At 33.9% G+C, this 20083-nt stretch overlaps 1 protein-coding gene across 2 annotated transcripts; it reads right to left on the reverse strand.

Moving 5' to 3' along the window:
- Positions 1 to 725: 725 nt before the first annotated feature.
- On the reverse strand, positions 726 to 5854 carry LOC18053849. 2 transcript variants are annotated; one of them, XM_024177633.1, is made up of 3 exons: positions 5618 to 5748; positions 5172 to 5405; positions 726 to 4800 (listed from the first exon to the last, which is right to left on the reverse strand). In XM_024177633.1, the coding sequence occupies exons 1-3, from the start codon at positions 5649 to 5651 to the stop codon at positions 1223 to 1225; spliced, it is 3846 nt and encodes a 1281-aa protein (XP_024033401.1). In that variant the 5' UTR covers positions 5652 to 5748; the 3' UTR covers positions 726 to 1222. The 2 variants fall into 2 exon arrangements, with proteins under 2 accessions (XP_024033401.1, XP_006451885.1); XM_006451822.2 differs by having other exon boundaries at positions 727 to 4800; positions 5172 to 5340; positions 5618 to 5854.
- Positions 5855 to 20083: the final 14229 nt, after the last annotated feature.

The raw sequence follows: 20083 nt of genomic DNA on the forward strand, positions 1-20083 counted from the left end.
AAGTAAAAAAGGCAAATGTGTACCTATATCATCGGTTTGCTGGGTTGCTTTGGGTTACTTCGGCTTCCCAAAGAATCAATTTCTACCTTAATTCTCAAAAAATCAACTTTGCAAATAATTTAGTGCGGTGTTTGGTAAATGAAGATATTTGACAATTACTTATCAAATAATCTATTATACACGTTTGGTAAGTGAAAATGTGCAAATGCAATGACAAAAATGGACTGACTTATAATTTATTCAGAGTATTATTATTTTATAAATTATATTTTATTTAGTACTTATTTTAAACGATATATCTATTTTCTTTGTTATATATTTAGATCATTTTTTCATTAACTGTCCTATTTTGCAATAAATTCAACTTAAATATTTTTTGCACTAAAAAATTCTTATGTACAGCATGTAACATACACAAATATTAATTTTTAAAATTAATAAATTTAATGAATTAAATGCATAAAGAATATGAATATCTGAGCAAATAAATTCATGGAAAGAATATTTCGGTAAAAAAAAATGTACATATAACATGAAAATATCGTAATTCAAAGTAGACAAATAGTTGATAGAAATGCAACACTGTGGAATCGATAATATTATAGATGTATTAGTTACTCATTAAACTTTTAGCACAGTTATTTCACAATCTCTCCATCTAAAGAGTAATTTCAATAAATAAAAAAACGTACAAAGGCAAATATATAAAAGAGTCATTCCCATTCCCTCAAAAAGGACAGGGTGAGTTTTCAAGTCGTCTCCTAGTACCATGCACGTCGCAGACAAAATTCATGCTGCTTTTGAATGAATTTCATCGGTGAAATGATGAAATTGAAAGTAACCAAGATAATTCATTACTCAAGTGACGCTCATTCCAGTTCTGACAGTTCATCAATTATAACATAACAGATTAATTATATGGCTGGAGACAGTGAATCCCTTGTCTCCTACATTATCAAATTAACAACACTTTGGATTTTGACTGGTCTTTAAGATATGACACATACCGAAGACTCCAGAAAAGTGGAAAGAGTGAAAGACCAAATCTTTATTTTCCGTAATAGAAGAAAATGGTGAGAAAATGCCAGGATATGCCTGAGATGAAAGAAATGATTCGACTAATCTTCTAACAATCTTGTTTGAATCTAATTACTGGCTTCAAATGAGTACTATCTGAGTCACAAGTAGCCTTTGATTGGCAGCACAGCATACCCTCAATTCATTAGTTTGAGGCCAAAGAATTCAGTTTCTTTTCAAAAAGTTTTGCCCGGCGAAGCGCATCCAAAGCCTCACTTTGTTTTCCTGAACGTTTCAAATTCACTGCCTTCACTTTCTCTGCCTTGATTCGTTCTTCCAATTGAATTCTCTCTTGGCTTAAATTCTCACTCTTTCGGACACTGAGTTTCACAGGCTCTGGCCTTTCTGGGACTTGTGACACCACGTTAGAATCATGTAATCCAATGGCTTTAAGGGCAGACAAAATCTGAGGATCAAGATCTTCAATATTTACATCATCTACCACTTCTGCCTCATTAGCAGCTGACTTGGAATCATGAGCAGCCAGCTCCTCCAACTGAGCTTCAAGATTCTTGGCCATTTCAAACTCAGCTTCCGCTTCATCCGTTCGACCTTCCCTACGCAGCTTCAGGGCCTTACGTTTGTGGCTCAGGGATTCCTGCTGCAACTTAAAACGATCACGGGCAGACAATGGTTTTGGAAGAGACAAATTGGATGCATCGTGCTCCTTTTGTCCATCAGAAGGAGCCTTGTATGTAGACATTGGTGCATCTGGAACGCTGGTTTTGGGCTGGATGTTGTCTTCCTCTAGACTCTTCTCCAATAGCTTAGCCCTCCGTAGTTCCTCTCGAGCTTCTGTCAATTTCCCTTCTCTCTTCAAAGCAACTGCCTTCCGCTTGTGAGCCAAAACATCTTGCTGTATGGAAGTCTGGTTGTTCTGTGAAACATATGCCTGAACTACATTTGCTTCATGGACACGAGGATTCTCATAAGCATTAACTGTTCTTTTTTGAGTCTGAACATCATTTTTGCTTCCCAGGTCTTCCTGGAGATTTGACAAGGACTCTGACTGTAAAGAAGATCTAGCGGTTGAGGAAATGTGAGAACCAAAGTTCCATTTATCTTCTGGTTTTCCAGCAGGTACTTGAGAACTAGTCCAGTTGTTTCCTGTTAGTAAATCCACTGAGTTCGCAGAATCACTAGGAGAGATAAAAACAGAGCCCTCAGTTTTTCCCAAGTTGGTTGGAAGACCAGTTTCACCAGAGGGGCCCAGTTCTCCTAATAATGGATGTTTGTCTTCAATGAGATGAGAGGACCCAACAGCATTGTCATTTGAAACAACTGTCACAGGCGTTGATTGTATATTCACTCCCACCTCAGCAATCAGATCTCCCTGTTTTTCATGATTTTTCAATGATTCAAAATTTGACGATTCCTTGGCCTCAGAAGTATCAATCTGATGCTCCATTGGGGTTTCCAAATCTTCCATTTGAGCCTCTAATACCTTGGCCATTTTCAGCAATTCCTCAGCCTCACCACTTTCCCCCTTACGTCTAAGGGCAAGGGCCTTTCTTTTCAAATCCAGAAGTTGTCTCTGGATTTCTCCTTTACTTCTCGGTGTAACAACAGAAACACCTGATTGTATTATAGATGAGCCAGTGGAATGCAAAGGATTACCAGAAACTTCAGCAGAAGGTTTTTTCTGCATAGGAAAAGGTTCAAGCTCTTCATCCTTTGAAGCTAAGTTTTTCAGTGCAGAGAGTAATGCTGGGTTATGCATATCTTCTTCTGCAACATTGTCTTCGCCTCCTTTCTCATCTGTACTTTCAAGAGGATGTTCATTAACTCTGTCCTTTGGCCAATTAGATTCAATCTGCACTCTCTTCGGTGTTTCTATATCCGCCATCTCAGCCTCTAATACTTTTGCCATATTTAGAACTTCCTCTGCCTCATCAGCCTTTCCTTGACGTCTCATTGCAAGAGCCTTTCTTTTCAGGCCCAACAGTTCCCCCTGTATTTCAGCTTTGCTTCTTCTTGATGCCATGGCTGGAACATCAGAAGTGGCTTCAGAGGATGAGGATCCCATAATTTTTTCAGAAGGATTGTCCATTCGCCGAGAAGGTTTTGATGGATGACTTCCAGGCTCATTATCATCATCATTCCAACCCAAGTCCCTAAGAATTGACAGGTATGATGGATCATGCAAATCTTGATCTGTTACATTGTCTTCACCTACTCCAACAGGTAGCTCTAAAGATACAACAGGATCTTTATACGTTAAATCTGGTTCTTTTTTACAGCCAGCTTTTACCTTTGAAGCATTATCCATTTCCTCAAGCTGATGCTCAAGAACTTTGCCTTTCTTCAATTCTTCTTCAGCCTCATCCAATTTTCCTTCCCTTCTCAAAGCAAGAGCCTTCTTTTTCAGACCCAGAAGCTCTTTTTGGATCACGAATCTACTCTTCGGAGACACTTTGGTATCCATGTATTTTCTAGAATCAACACTTCCATCATCCACCTCAGCAGCTTGAGAAACTGAACCTGTATGAATAACCTTCGGATTTTGGGCAACTAAGTTGTTTGCTCGCGACTCGTAACTTTCTAGATCCCTCTCAAGTAACTTTGCTTTCTTTAACTGAGCCATTGCCTCGGCAACATTACCTGCTCGTTTCTGATTAAGGGCCTCTCTTTTCAATGAAATAATTTCCCTTGATAGTGCTGCCCTGTCAAGAGGAGCAGAATGGGGAATAATATTATCAGCATCATTAGAATCATCAGTCCAACCTAAAGATTTCAGAGCAGAAGCTATTTCTGGGTCCTGCATATCCTCATCAGTGACTTCAAAATTACTGTCAACACCAAGATCATCAGCAGCACCTACAAGGTGATCAAGACCAGGTTCCTGCTCATACTGAATCAGAAAGTCATCTTGCTCATCATTGTCCATACTTTGAATTATTGCAGATAGCTCATCATCAGAATCTTCGGCATCAGCCAACAGTTCCTCTTCTTCAAGTTGCTTCTCTAGAACTTTAGCTTTCTTTAGCTCTTCCTTGGCTTCTGAAAGCTTTCCATCACGCTTCAATAGAAGGGCCTTTCTCTTTAGTGCAATAACAGGGGTCTTATCAATTCCATGAGTATCCTTATCCTTAGTAGTCTTCTTAGACACATCTCCAAGAAGAGAAGAGAGTTCACCCTCTAAACTCATACTTGGCAATGGTTTATTTTCATCCTGAATATCCATATCAGACCAACCCAGTTCCCTGAGTTCAGCAGCAAAATCATTCTTTTCTGCTGCTGCTTTTGAAACGTGCTTATTTCTTCCAGCAGATTCTATAGAGCCGTCTTTATCCTGGGTCTCACCATTGCTTCCAGAAGACAAAATTCTTTTTCGGCTTTTTCTCATGGATATTTCTAATGCCTCAGCCTGCCTCTCAAGCTCCTTCCCTCTCTTATAGGCTCTTAGAGCTTCCTCAGGTTTTCCTTCTCCTTTCAGAATTTTATATTTCTTTTTTTCTTCCAAAGCCCGTTGGCGCAATTCCTCAGGAGTAGAAGATCCCATTTCATCCTTTACAAAATTATGGTCATCAACAGAGTGACATATACCGATACCAGCAAGCCCATCATGAGTCTCTGAACTTGAAGCACTGCTAGTTGCTCTTTGAATACTAGAACCCATGTCATTGTTGGACGAAAGTCCAGATGAAAATGATCCTTTTCCATCAGTTCCTAAAATCTTGTTCAAAACTTCATCCTCAGACTTTCCTGTCAGTTTCGAACCACCTGCAAACACAGCTAGCACCATTTAGTAAAGTAACATATCGAACTATGATGACAGTATTTCTATCAAATTCATCAAGTCCAAGGGGCTGTAGAGAACTCTTGAAAATAATATTAACCAATTGCTTAACTGAGGTATGCACGACAACATATAACAACAAGAATGAAAGAAGACATGATAGGGGTTTAAAAAGAAGTTTCCCCAAAAGGGGAGGAAAAAAAAAAAAGGCAGTAGATGACACCATTCTAACAAGAAGCTGCATCAAAGAAATTTAGCAACCATGTAGATTATGTGGTGATGTGAATAGTGCCAGTGAAGTAAATGTTGTACACAAAGATGAACAAGATAACAACTACAAGCAACTGAAAAATACCTTTTCCTGCTCTACTCTTGTATCCGTGTCGCATCTCAAAACGCGCCGCCTCCTCTAGTTTCTTGCAGGGTTCACAAATTCTCACAGGGGAATCACCTTGTCCGCGTAAAATCATTCGTTGCTGGGTGCAACTATTGCAAAATAAACCCCCACATCGTCGGCAGTGATGCTGAAAATCAAGTGCAAAATAATCATGAAGAACTTGCACATCAACTAGTATCACACTGTAAAATCCTGTAATAAGCATCAATGGAGTTGGGAAAAAAAACAAAAAAGTGAATTTTTGGCTACATAACCCCCAAAGTTTTCTACAACCACAATTCCATAAAAATTCCAATTTTACTTTAAAAGTACGAGTTCTATCAAATTTGATCCAAAAATCATAAAATCTTATGATCTGCCAAGTAAACTAAAGAGGAAGTGAAAATAGTAATAAGAAACAATACCTTGCGATTGATGAAGGTGAACTGGGAGGAACATCCTTGACAATGTGAGGCGTCGACCACCCAATTACTGCCGCGAAGCGATGGCTTTGCAGGCAGCCCGATCTTCTCCAACATCTCCGATCGGATTTATTTTTAGTTTTCTAAAATCAATCCAAATTTAAATAATTATTAAGAATGGAGTTTGTTTGTATTTATCTAGTTGGTTATTTTGGTTGACGAGTTTAATGGATTTTGAATTTCAACTTGAACTTTTTTTTTTTTTGAATCTTGAAGGGGATATAATCGATTATTGATTGATTAAAGTAAGTTTTGTCCTACACGATGTCGTTTCTTGTTAAAATTTTCACAGTAGTCAGTAACATGGTGCCGTTGCCGTGGCGCTGGTGGCACATAAACGCGTGTCTATATTATATATATATATATATATAGCCACTACTACATTTTCATTTTAACAAAATAAACATATGTCAATAAAGTATCATAAAAGATATAAATTTTAGTGTATTAAATTTTTTTAGAGAAAATATCCATCGTACACCCATTTTTTACATCTTTTTTAAAAATACACAATTTCTTTATTTTTTGGCTGGAATCTACCTAAAATTACATTTTGTTTCACTTTTCCACTTCCATTTGGAATCCGTTAAGAAAACTAACGGAAACTTAAAAAAATGATCATTTTACCTCCAAAATGAAAATTACAATTTCACCTTAAAAATTACCAAAAATAATCAGATTAAATCTAATTATTTTCCCCATCGGTCAATAAAGAAATTAATTCCACAACCATCAAATGCATGTTTTTTTTTTTAAATATGTCTGTAATTAGAATGCTAAATTATAACAGTAGTATTAAAAATAGCTTAATCTCGTAAACCATCAATTGAATTTAAGATAAGTAGAGTTTTATTATTCATTGAGTTATAATCTCTAGTAGTTAAGATTTTTTTGTACTTCATTAACGTACCAATAATGATATTCATCATTAAATCTTATTATTTTTGTATTTTTAGGGTGAAATTATAATTTTCGTTTTAGGGGTAAAATTATTATTTTTTTAAGTTCCCGTTAGTTTTCTTAACAGATTTCAAACGGAAGTAGAAAAGTGAAACAAAATGTAAGTTTAGGTGGATTCCAGCCAAAAAATGAAGGAATTGTGTATTTTTGAAAAATGTGTAAAAAACGGGTGGACGGTGGATATTTTTCTATTTTTTTTATTTATATATTAAAATTTATATTTTTTATTTACTTGTGACATCTTTATTTTAATAAAATGAAAATACCTTCATTAGAGAATTATTGTACATATATTTTTTACAAACACAAATATATAATTCTCTTTCTTATAAAAACAGTTTCCGATTTTTGTCCATTCAAATGATTTTTCAAAGTGAAGTAGCATGTGTAAAGATTTCTTTAAAAAAATTATTTTTTCTCTATTTTGATGTAATTTATTAGTAAATATATTAAAGTTTAATTTTGGTAAACTTATAAAGAAGTTAGAATTGCCTTATATTTATGAATAATTTGAGGTTAGAATTGCCTTGTATATTAAAGTTTAATTTTGGTAATCCAATGAACATGTTATCATGTCAATAAAAAAAGTAAAAACGAAACCAGAAAAGTTTTATTTTACAGCGGTGCAACCGTTGCACCGTACTCCACTTTTGTCCTAATAAATGCTAAATTTTATTAAACACTTTATACTTAATTTTATTTATAATTATCTTATAAATATTAAATAATTTTCAATTATACAAGTGGTACGAGACAAAAGTTTGGCCTTAGATGCTAACTCGCTACGACGCAGTGTGTAATTATGTATATGGTTCGTAAAATTTTGAAGAAAAAAAAGTAATATTATAGTTATAAATTCTGGCAAACCTATGGTACCACAGTTGTATGGTACCACAGTTGTATGGTACCACAGTTAGATCCAACCATTAGATTTAGTCCACAATTATCATCAGAGCTAGATTCAATGGCTGGATCCAGCTGTGGTACCATACAACTGTAGCACCATAGCTGAACTTTATAAATTCTTATATAAATTATTTTTGTACAAATTGATAGAATATTATATCATTAATTGAGGAAAAATATAAAATATAAAATTCATAAATTATATATTATTTTTATTCAACTTGTTAGAGCATCTCCAAAAGGGTCTTTAAATTTTACTCTTCAAATTTCAATTTGCTTACTGATGTGGCAAATAAGTGTATAAAAAAATATAATCCTCTCCAAAAGACTCACCAAATAAGAATAAAATAATATTATTTTAATCAAATCTTTCCCACAATCAAATTGAATTGTTATTATATTTTTTTAAAGAAACATAAATAATAATTATTGCAGTCTTATCTTTTCAATAAATAATAATAAAATATTAATAGAAGAGGGAGAAACTCACTCGACAATATTGAAGAGTGAGAAACAAATCTTATTTGAAGAATTTAAATTAACGTGTCTTTTGGAGTGTTTAATATTAATATGGCTCTTCAAATAAGAAGTAGAATCTTATTTGAAGAGTTTTTTGGAGATGCTCTTAATTTATATAAGAATTTGTAAATATATTGTTATTAAAAAATATAAGAAATTCAGATAATTTGGTGCAGCCCAAACAAACAAACATCTTTTTACAACCAGAATCATCCACATATTCTGATTTAAAAAGAAAGAAAAATAATCTTTTCAAAAGCTTTTACCAATCTCAAAAGTGTTTCAATTTATCGCAAAAAAGTACAAAATAGACAAAAAAGCAGGGATCAACCTGCAGTACCAGTAATCAAAAAAAAAAAAAAACCTGCAGTACCACAGTGGCACTGTGCCACTTCCTTTTGTCTTTTGTGGTAAATTATCATATAACCCCTTTCACTCTTTTTTATTTAAACTTTACTTTACAAATATTAAATTAATTTCAACTGCATCCATGTGAACATTACCGAAATACCCATACCGACCAACGGTGACCGGATTTCAACTAACGGCGACGGGAAACTCGAGTTAGACACTTTTGGCCGAGCTGAGTCCAACGGTGGTGGTGGTGACCTCTCACGCGTGGTGATGGCGCCGGATCGAGCTCCCAAAGTTGTGAATCCTTCAATGACCGATCAACGGCAAATCGGCTCCTCCGATGGCTGTGATTGGTCGGAAAATACAGAGGGAATCGTGGGGAGCAAAACTCAAGTGATAACGTCACCGGAAACCGGAGAAATCACGGCGAATTGAAGCGACAGTTCCGCGGCTTTTCACGGCTTCAATCGGCAGCTTTCCGAACGCTTTTCGGCGACAAGATTGGCAGGGAGATGACCGACATCGCACGATCTTCCGATCGGTACCAACCTTGGCCGGTGAAGTGGCCAGAAATGGAAATAGCATCCGGGTTGGGTTTGTGGGTTCGGCATGGGCATTTCGGGTCACAGAGGGGGTATTGTGATATAAGTGCAATATATAATAAGAATTTGTAAATAATAAATAGTATAAGGTGCTAACTAAAATGTTCATATGGATGCAATAGATATTAACTTAATATTTGTGAATTAAAGTTTAAATAAAAACGAGTAAAAGGGGTTTATATGAAAATTTACAATATTTGAGTCACAAAAGACAAAGGATGTGGCACGGTACCACTGTGGTACCGTAGCCTGATCCAAAAAGCAGTTTATATCTTTTAGATCATAAAACTTTTTAGTATAAATAAGAATACATCATCAGTCTCTTGTCATAACAAACGAGAATAAACAGATGCGTTGCTCGTTAGACTTTCATACAGTAATGCAACTCCTGAGAACAATTAAGTGATCAAGATTTCAATAAAACAGTGCCAAGGAGAAAATAGTAAAGCAACCATTCAATGTGCAACTAGCGAATTAAGCAAACTTTATGGAAGAAAGTGATTTGATTGAGGGTCGTATAGAGGGAAAATGATTCTCTCCTGATCTGATCTTTTCTAAGTTTTTTAAAATCTTCTGTCATGTGTCTTTTAGTGGTAATGTATGGGTAAGATTCAACTTCTTATAATTTTTTATTTATTAATTACCAATCGGTAATTGAATTATTTGCTCAGTACATGATTAGATCAAGAAAGAATCCTGATCCCATAACAATGCTAGCTAATTATAAGTTCTTGGCTTAATACTGGTGAATCAAGATTTTATTTTTTTAAAAAAGCAACCATTCAAGATTGTTTTTTTCCTTTAAAAAAAATAATAAAAAAGATTTTTTTTTTCCATATCCGCCCTGACGGAGCTAACTAGAGACTAGCATATGACAAAGAATGATATGGGATAAATTGGCCCACAACACATGGGAATTCTTCCACATTATGGCTGTCAAGATTTCTACGATAATAAGTATTTTGAAAAAAAGAAAGAAAGAAAGAAAGAAAACCTATGAAATGAGGTTCTATAATGGCATGGCATGTTCTTTTATTTGGGAATTAGGATTTACCTGTTTAGATGATGTGAAAACATAAAAATTGATAAAAGATAGAGAAACAAAGTTGCTGAAAAGTTAGAATATTATTGATAAATCTTAATGAATAAAATTAGGTTTTTGATCTCTTGTATATTAATACTAAATATCGTAAATTTACTAAAATAAATAAACTCATAATATTATTTTTAATGAAATTTTTCAGTCTAAATAAAGAAAACAAAATAAACGGCACTCAAATTTGATATCTAAAAAAAATAAAAATCTTGAAAATAATAAGAAAATAACAAAATATCTTAAAATGGCAAAACAACCACAAATGAAAAGGAATTTCTGTCTCGACCACGAGGTAAAAATAGCTAATTGATTTGTCTTGTGGCAACATTCGAAACGGCATATTTTATATCCAAACATACATTTGTAATTCGAGTTATGATTCCGAGAAGGTACCGCACTCATCGCTAGGAGTGGGCATGAGTTGGTTTGGGTTGGATTTTAAGTTAATCCAAATTAAATCATAAAAATTTGAACCCAAACCAAACCCGGGTTCGTTGGAATGTTATAATCCAAATAGTTTTTATTTTGATAAATTTAATTATATCAAAATAATAATTATTAATTATTAAATTAATATTAAAATATGAAAAAATATAGTGGATAAAAATTATAAATAATAGATTTTACAATAACTTCGTCCTTAAATATTAACCATATTACAACATAAATTCTAACAATGTCAATACAAATTAAAACAATATAAGACATCTCAACTCAAGTATCAAAGCAATCCATCAAAATTAAATTAAATTATTCAATTTTATAAATTTAAATCTTTCGAGAAATAAATCTAAAATTTATTATAATTAGAAAAAGCTCCAAAATGTAGTTAAGAGAATTTAGACATGAAATCCAATTAGATTTAAATTTAATCAAAAAATAACAATCGAATCATATTTTATTTAATAAAATGTTATAATCGATTACTTTTTTAATTTTAGTAAGTTACAATACAAATAGGACTATAAAATTATATTAGAGGATTTCATAAAAATATTGTCTTAGTAATTTATTAAAATATTAATTTAGCCTTTTAACTCAAGTTGAGACTATAAAAAATTATTATATAATAGTGTATTGTACAACCAATTGCATATGTATATGCCCTGTGCAGCACTTCTATTATTATTATTATTATTATTATATAATTATTATTAGTGTAATTATTATTATATAATAATAATTTTAATAAAAAATTATTATTAAAATATTACTTTAGCCTTTTATTTGTTTAATTTATTTTTCATTGATATGTCACATTAAATTTGTTCATGACCCATGGGTAAAGTATACCCAAACCATTATGAAATAATTTCTTACATAAAAACTCAAATTTAACCAATTTTATGATCTATCCCACCCCAACCATTTTATTTGGTTTGAGTTTGAGTAAACCTGTGGGTTAATGCCTACCCCTACTCATCGCGTACAACCATCCTACATCATGTTGGGGCTCAAATTCAGCTTCAATACTCTCATTGTCGTTATACATAACACTATAAAATACAACTGATTATAGATTCAGCTATAAGAATGGCGATAATTAATAATTATAAAAACAGTTTGCCGTACCTTATGTAAGAAGATATCATCAATCGCTACTAACAACTTCACTTGGCTATCAATTACTGATGTCTAAAGCCAACTGACACAGTAATATCCTGCAAATCAAAGAAGACAAAAGATAGCAGAAAAGAGTAAATGAGAAAAAGGGAAAAAGAGAAGAAAAGAAATGAACATGAAGCTTACATGACTAGAAACATGAAATGAGAAAAATTATCTGACTATAAATAATTAGATGGCAGACAATTGAGATTACGAAAACATGGTTGGTGTGTAGTACAACAGCTTTATCTGTACAGTCAGGCCAAGCATTTTGTTACATCTCTAATCTTCACTTGTTATAAAGTGCTTGACCGAAAAATTTAAGCCAATATTAAGATCAAGATAGAGATTGAACATGAAATTTAATTTGTTAGAGCATTCATTCAACCCAAAAGCATAAACTTATGGGGTAAGAGTCTAAAATTAGCATTAAGGAGGCAAATTTTAGCACAATTTATGGATTATATTTTAATTTTTTAAGGAACTTTCCCATATAATGAAGCTTTTTGAGATACATCATGTGTTGTTCTTGTGCCATCTAAATTGTAGTTGCTGTGTTAAGTTTTTTACCTGTTGACCAGGTAAAATCAGACCAGAACCATTCCGCAAAAATTGTGAAAACGATTATATAATTAGTAAATGAGAAGAAAAATGATAAATATATTAATTAATTCCAGTCTATGAGCAATTTTCTGACTTTCTAAGAAAACACAGATCAAATATCTGTCTAAAAGAACTTTGGATAAAATGTTTTACCCCTAGAAAACAGAGTACACATTAATAGTTTTCGCTCGTTTTATCAGCATACTATTACACCCAAAAATAATAATAATAATAATAATAATAATAAAAGAATTTTTTTTAAAGAAAACTCAAAAAATGTATTAATGAAGAAGATTTAAAATATATTGTGGACTAGCCGTCCACCAGGAAAAAAATAACTAGGATCATTTGTGCTATACAAAAGTATAGCCAATCACTCTTATATAAGGCTAGAATGAGCTATAACTCTTATCTCAAAACCCTATCCCAGTCTAGATGAGTGAAGACAAAATATGAATTACATAAACAAGTTTTTATGAGATTAAAAAGACTCCTCATACGTCATTGCTTTAAAATTTCATGTAAAAATGCAGCTCAAGAACCATCGAAGGATCATAATTTGATACAACATTGAGCTGAGCAAATACTAGAGCAACCAAAAAAAAAAGCAATGTACAATTTCCAATCAAGAAAATTTTATGGGAGAAAGTGATTCAATTGATAAGGGTTATGTACACTACTAACTATTAATAATTAAGTTCTTGGCCAAATTCAATGCAACAACTTTATCATTTTCACTTCCTTTTTTTCATGTGAACCCGTGGGTAGCTAGCAAGAGATTAGAGATTAGTATTTGACAAAGAATAATATGATAGGTTTTAAATTGGTGTTACTACTTACTAGGCGACTAGTAAAGTCTTTCAATCTAATTTTTCTACGTTCAATATTATCATGTTTCTAAAGTTTAGTGGTTAGGATCAAACCTCATAATTGTAAACTCAGGGGTTCGAGTCCCCACAATGAATTGTGGGAGTTTAATTTTTTTTTTTCAATTTGAGTGAAAACAATTAATTTTTTTTCTTTGGACATGTGAGTGAAGGTAGTTTGATTTGTAAATATAAATTGTAATTTCATGTAATATGAGTTGTACTCTTGAGTAATAGTCTCATGTAATAAAAAAAAAATTATTATCATGTCAGTCACTTTTTGTAATTACCCATAACACTATAATTTCAGCTCTAATTGAAGAATATCAAGGATGAATGCGTAAGAACAGTTTCGCATTTCTATAAGGAGATATCCTCAGTCAGTCCAGAAATTCATATGGCTGCCAATTTAAAAATTTATAAAAGCCAAAAGCCACAGGAATTTAGATACAGTAACAACATCATGCAAATGAAAGGGAACCCCAGATATCAGAGAAATGCAAATAAATGAAATAAAATGAGAATAAAAGCTAGGAGATAAGAAAGAAAAGATGCCAGACTTAGATGGTTGAAAATTGTGAAAAAGAGTTCATAGCAGCCAAAGATCTAGACTAGCATATGACAGAGAATGGTTTGGAAAACTAAACAAGCTTTTCAATCTAACTCTACCACATTCTATATCATCAAGCTTTCTATGAAAAGAGGTCCTAAAATGGCATGCGAGGAGAGTAGAATATATCACAAGTATTCTCATATTTCCTAAAGCAACAACTTGTCATGGCTCAAATTAAGCTTCAGTTTCTCGTTGCCTAATTGAAGGATTACGATAATTACTACCTAAGAAAAGTTCGGTACGGAGATATCCTGAAACACTGCTGAGAACTTCACTTGGCAATCTTACAAATACATAAAGCCAACTGCCGCAGGCTTTTGTATTATCCTGCAAAGAAAGAGGACACAAGATAGCAGAAAAAAGTAAGTGGACAAAAAGGGAAAAAGAGAACAACTAGGTTAAATGACTAGAAATATGAAATGAGAAAAATTTTCTGACCATTAAACATTAGATGGTACAAAGTTGAGAATAAGAAAACATGGACAGTGTACTACATACAACAGCTGTATCTTTACAGCTAAGCAAAGTTTGTTGTTACACGTCTTAAGTTCCTATATTTCTCTACTTCTTAGATGAAGCACTTTACCAAAAAGTTTAAGCCAACAATAGAATTTGTGGGGGTTCCAATAGAAACATAGATCCAACTTTTGAAGGTCATAACCTAATAAACGAAGACAGAGACCCAGAAATAGGATAGGATTGAAACAGAAGCTTGAAATTAAATAGGCCACGATTGAAACAAAACATGAATTGAGACAAAGTAAACACAGGGTTTGATCCGCGATATTTGACTTGCTAGAGAAACCATTCAACCCTAAAGCATAAACTTATGAGGTAAGAGTCCAACCGTTAGCATTAAAGACAAGTCTTAACACAATTAGTGAATTAAATTTTATTTTTGAAGATACTTGAGATGTAACCTGAAACATAATGAATCTAACAAAGAATTTGATAGATTTAAAGAAAAACTTGATTGGTCGTACAGATTCTTCCAGGCTGCCAGCTTTTCATAGGAAGTTAAACAGCTGCACGGTTGCACTTTCAATTTTTATTCAAAAATGAAAGGTGCGGAAATAAACCCATTAATTGAATCATAAACATCAATAGCTTTAGTCACAAAAAAGGAAGTTCAAGGATGATAGATAATCATTACCAAACTGAAGAATGCTATACTTGGAAGGAGCTTCAGCATGTACCAGATGATGTTTAGGACTTGGCAAGGCTTCTGATCAGAATCTGCCAAGTCAAGCTTCTTGATGATTAAGATGAAAAACTTCCATTCCAAGCTGACAGATGCACGCAGCAATAAGCTCTTTATCTTTGCTTTCACCATGAAATTTGAGAAGCTAAAGGAAAGGAAAATGCAAAAGTTAGAAGAAATTATAAAATTGTAGAAAGATAGAAGAAGAAGCTACAAAATATAATGATCAGAATAGAAGCAGTGTTGTATTACCAAGTGATAAGTGCATATTTTTCATATATTTTGTTATTAATTTCTCTGTCTATTTCTTGTTTTGATCTTAAATATTCTAGTTATTTTAGTTAAATTTTAATTGAATAAGGAATTAATTAATATACATATTTTACCCTTTTATTATATATTTACTAGTTATTTTTATTTCTTATTTTTAATTAATTGTATTATTTTATTGAATAGGGAATTAATTGGAGATTATGAATAAAAAGGGCATGAAGAAGTTCAAATTGAGAAGGAATAAAGATTAAATTGGAAGACAAAAATACAGTCAAAAATTGATAAAACCGAGTGGAAGAAATCAAAACAATTAATCCAATTGAGAAATGTTGAATAATTAAAAGATTTCATTTTTTCCAATTGGCAATTGGAGTACACGTGCATGGTATTGCAAAAGTGGAAAGCATTTAAACAGGCCCGCAATTGACTTTCAAAAGTTGAAATTAATGGCCTTTGGTGGAATTAGAATTGAAAAATGATTTCTTTATTCTTGTTGGAGAAGAATTCGGTCAACTAGCATTATAAAAGAAGAAGGAGCCGCAAGAAGGAAAAAAAAACAAAGGAGAAGAATTCGGGCAGCAAGAGACTTTGGAAGAGGGCAGATCCAATTGGGCAGCAAGAGGAAAATCAACAGCCGCTTGAATTAATCTCCATGATTGGTTTTATCAATTCTCTTATTCCCAATTCAATTATGTTAGGCTAGATTTTTATTTAGTTGAGGGTGAATTTAAAACCCTAAACATGCTATGCAATTAAATTTAAATTCTATCATTTAATTTATTTAATTGAGATTGTTTATGTTCTTCTATAATTAATGTTCATGGTTTATTCTTATTTTATTTGAGTGGCCAATTAGATAGGACTTGAATAAATTTTATTGCTAGATTAAAATTCTTGATCCGTAATTGTCTTGATATTTTAATCATTAGTAGCAGGTTGGAATTAATGATTTCAATTGGAGAACATAACCTAGGTTAAATAATCTGAGCTTGTGTGTTTATTGCCTAGATCAACCTAATATCTTTCTTTGTTTAATGCTTCCATTGTCTTAAATTTAAAGAGCTTGTTTTAAATTATTTAATGGTTAGAGATTAGGTGAAGAGCTTATTTTGTCTAACGACACACTAAGGAAAGATTGAGACTAACAGAGCTTATTGTTGTCTACGGTTGATAGTTTCAATATAAAGTGATGATAGAATTAATATATTATGTGCATGTTTGGTGGTGGCGAATGATCCTTTAACCAAAGTTTTCATCATTATTATTTCTTTCTCATTTAATTAGAGTTTTTATTAAATTCTTGTTCGTAGTTTTAATTTCTTTACTTCTTACTATTTAGTTAAAAATTCATAAACCCCCTTTTATTTTTAATTGGCATTTTCTTTATTTAGATTAATTTATATTATTATTATTATTACTATTACTATTATTTTATTTTAAATCAGGCTTGGAGTTAATAATAAATATAACTAGCATAGTCTCTGTGGGATCGATCCTTACTCGCTCTGTACTAATTATTTATATTAATGGTAAGGTTTTAAATTTGGTGCACCTTAACGACACTACCAAAATTTTGGCGCCGTTGCCGGGGACTAGCGTCTAGTTTGTTTATTATCACTCGTTTTATTTTATTATTTTTATTTCTTTTCTCATTTTATTTATTTATTTTATTTTAATTAGTTATTTTTGTTCTATATTTAGATTTTCATGAGCATAGAGGACATTCGATTGAAACTCGAACAACTTAGAGCAACCTTATCATATTCAGAACTCGATTTTGCCATCCACATTCCACTCCCAAAGACAGAGCCAAGCAGCCCAGAACCCGAACCAATGGCTCAGAATAACAACCGAACACTTAAATAGTTGGCAGCTCCTAACTTGGACCAGTAACCCTTATGCATTGAGAATCCAAACCCTCAGGTAAACTTTGAACTCAAATCTGGGATGATTCATCTTCTTCTTACTTTTCATGGTCTTGCAAGAGAGGATCCAAATAAGCACTTGAAGGAGTTCCATGTGGTCTGCTCCACAATGAAACCAACCGGAGTTTCTGAAGAGCAAGTTAAGCTAATGGCCTTCCCATTCTCTTTGGCGGATTCAGCCAAGGAATGGTTGTACTGTCTTCCCTCCGGTACTGTCACTACATGGAATGAGATGCGTCAGCTATTTTTGGAGAAATATTTCCCAGCATCAAAAGCTGGCAGCATTCGGAAAGAAATTTGTGGAATCCGACAGTATAATGGAGAGCCACTCTACGACTATTGGGAACGATTCAAAAAGCTATGTGCTAGTTGCCCCCACCATCAGATAAATGATCAACTTCTTATTCAATACTTTTATGAGGGTCTATTGTCTATGGATAGGAGTATGATTGATGCTGCTAGTGGAGGAGCACTCGTGGATAAGACACCAGAAGCAGCCCGAAATCTCATTGCTAACATGGCTGCTAATTCCCAACAATTCAACATTAGGAACGATCTAATGCCGCCACCTAAGCGAGTCAATGAGGTAAGTACTACTTCTCTAGAAAAACAAGTTTCAAATCTTACTTCTTTGGTGCAACAATTAGCTCTAGGGCAACAAATGAGACCGTGTGGCGTATGTTCTATGGTCGGACATGCGACTAACATGTGCCCTGCCATCCAAGAGGGTTCACATGAGCAGGCCAACGCAGTTGAGGGGTTCCTAGGCCAACCAAGACAAAGGTATGATCCATACTCTAATTTTTACAATGAATGGTGGAAGGATCACCTTAATTTTAGGTATGGGAACCAACAACATGACATTTCTAATGTGGCACCATCTCAACCACCGGGCTACCCCCAACAGCGGGTGCAACAGCCTTACCAAGTTCGGCCACCTCCACCTCCTCAAAATCAAGGAACGTCTTTAGAAGATCTTGTAAAAGCTCTCGCTACTAACTCTATGCAATTCCAACAGACTACCCAGACACAGCTCCAACATTTAGAGAATCAAATTGGCCAACTAGCCACATCTATGAGTAGGATAGAGGGTAGAACTTCAGGAAAGTTACCTTCTCAACCAGAAATTAATCCAAAGGAGAATGCTAGTGCTATGTCTCTTAGGAGCGGAAAGCAATTGGAACCATTATTAGCTAAACCATCAAAAAGTATCCACAACAAGGAAAGATGATTCCCACTCGGCATTGCTAGTCGATCCATCTGGCCAGGTAAGTATCCCCTCACCTCGAATTAAGACTCTCTCCATTCCTCCACCATTTCCTAGCAGATTTAAACAATCCAAGAAAGAGGAGCAAGAAAAAGAGATCCTTGAGACCTTTCGTAAAGTAGAGGTAAATATTCCTCTACTTGATGCTATTAAACAAGTGTCGCGTTATGCAAAGTTTTTGAAGGAGTTATGCAGCAACAAGCGAAAGTTGAGCGGTAACGAAAAGGTAAGTGTTGGAGAGAATGTTTCTGTTGTACTTCAAAGAAAACTTCCGCCTAAATGCAAGGATCCAAGTACTTTCACTATCCCCTGCACTATTGGTAATACCAGATTCGAAAGATGTATGCTAGATTTAGGGGCCTCAATTAATGTTATGCCATACTCGATTTATAACTCCTTGAATTTAGGTCCAATGGAAGAAACTGGTATAATTATTCAATTGGCTGACAGATCTAATGCTTACCCGAAAGGGGTTATGGAAGATGTTCTTGTGTAGGTCAATGAATTGGTCTTTCCAACTGATTTTTATATCCTTGAAATGGAGGATGAGTTGTCGTCCAATCCCACTCCTATTCTGTTGGGGCGGCCATTTCTTAAGACAGCCCGAACCAAGATTGATGTTCACGATGGAACCCTCACAATGGAATTTGATGGTGAAGTGATCCGCTTCAATATCTTTGGGGCAATGAGGTATCCTAGTGATGTTCATTCTGTTTTTGCCATGGATGATATTAATACTTTGGTGCAGGATTTCTTTGAATTATCCGGTAATGACAGTTTTGAAATTGCGATAAGCAAAAATCTTACGAAAGATGATTCTAAGGAACATGCAAATTTGATAAAGTTGGATGATGAGGTAGAGGAAGCTATGGCGATCTTAGATGGAGCAATCACATTACGCACCCATGGGTATAATGTTTCTTACCTTGAATTGCCTTTATTAAACGAGAAACTTTTACCTTCAATTGTGCAGACACCTACCTTAGAACTTAAACCACTCCCAGAACACCTGCAATATATTTACTTGGGTGAGAATGAAACACTTCCAGTCATAATTGCTAAAACCCTCACCCCAGTTCAACAAGAAAAATTAATTAGGGTGCTTTGGGATCACAAGACGGCGATTGGCTAGACCATTGCTGACATTAAGGGAATTAGTCCTTCCATGTGCATGCATCGCATTTTGCTAGAGGAAAGGTCTAAACCAACGAGAGATGCACAACGCCGCCTTAATCCACCAATGATGGAAGTCATAAAAAAGAAGATACTAAAACTCCTTAATGTGGGGATTATTTATCCCATTTCTGATAGTAAATAGGTGAGTCATGTGCAGGTAGTTCCAAAAAAATCAGGCATCACAGTGGTCAAGAATGAAGAAAACGAGCTTGTGCCAACTAGAGTTCAAACTGGGTGGAGAGTTTGCATTGACTATCGTAAATTGAATGCAACCTCTCGCAAAGATCATTTTCCTCTGCCATTCATTGATCAAATGCTTGAAAGGTTAAGTGGTCACTCTCATTATTGTTTTCTTGATGGTTACTCAGGTTATAATCAGATCGTTATCGCTCCGGAAGACCAAGAGAAAACGACATTCACATGCCCCTTCGGAACATTTGCTT

The sequence above is a fragment of the Citrus clementina genome, unplaced genomic scaffold, assembly GCF_000493195.1.
Source record: "Citrus clementina cultivar Clemenules unplaced genomic scaffold, Citrus_clementina_v1.0 scaffold_1, whole genome shotgun sequence".
In the NCBI taxonomy this organism is placed as follows: Eukaryota; Viridiplantae; Streptophyta; class Magnoliopsida; order Sapindales; family Rutaceae; genus Citrus; species Citrus x clementina.

Coding starts and splice junctions, on each gene's coding strand:
- LOC18053849 (XM_006451822.2), bottom strand. CDS start 5,731: ATGTTGGAGAAGATCGGGCTGCCTGCAAAGCCATCGCTTCGCGGCAGT. Junction 5,341..5,617: donor TCACCTTCATCAATCGCAAG/GTATTGTTTCTT, acceptor CTTGATTTTCAG/CATCACTGCCGACGATGTGG. Junction 4,801..5,171: donor CAAGAGTAGAGCAGGAAAAG/GTATTTTTCAGT, acceptor CTGTGTTTGCAG/GTGGTTCGAAACTGACAGGA.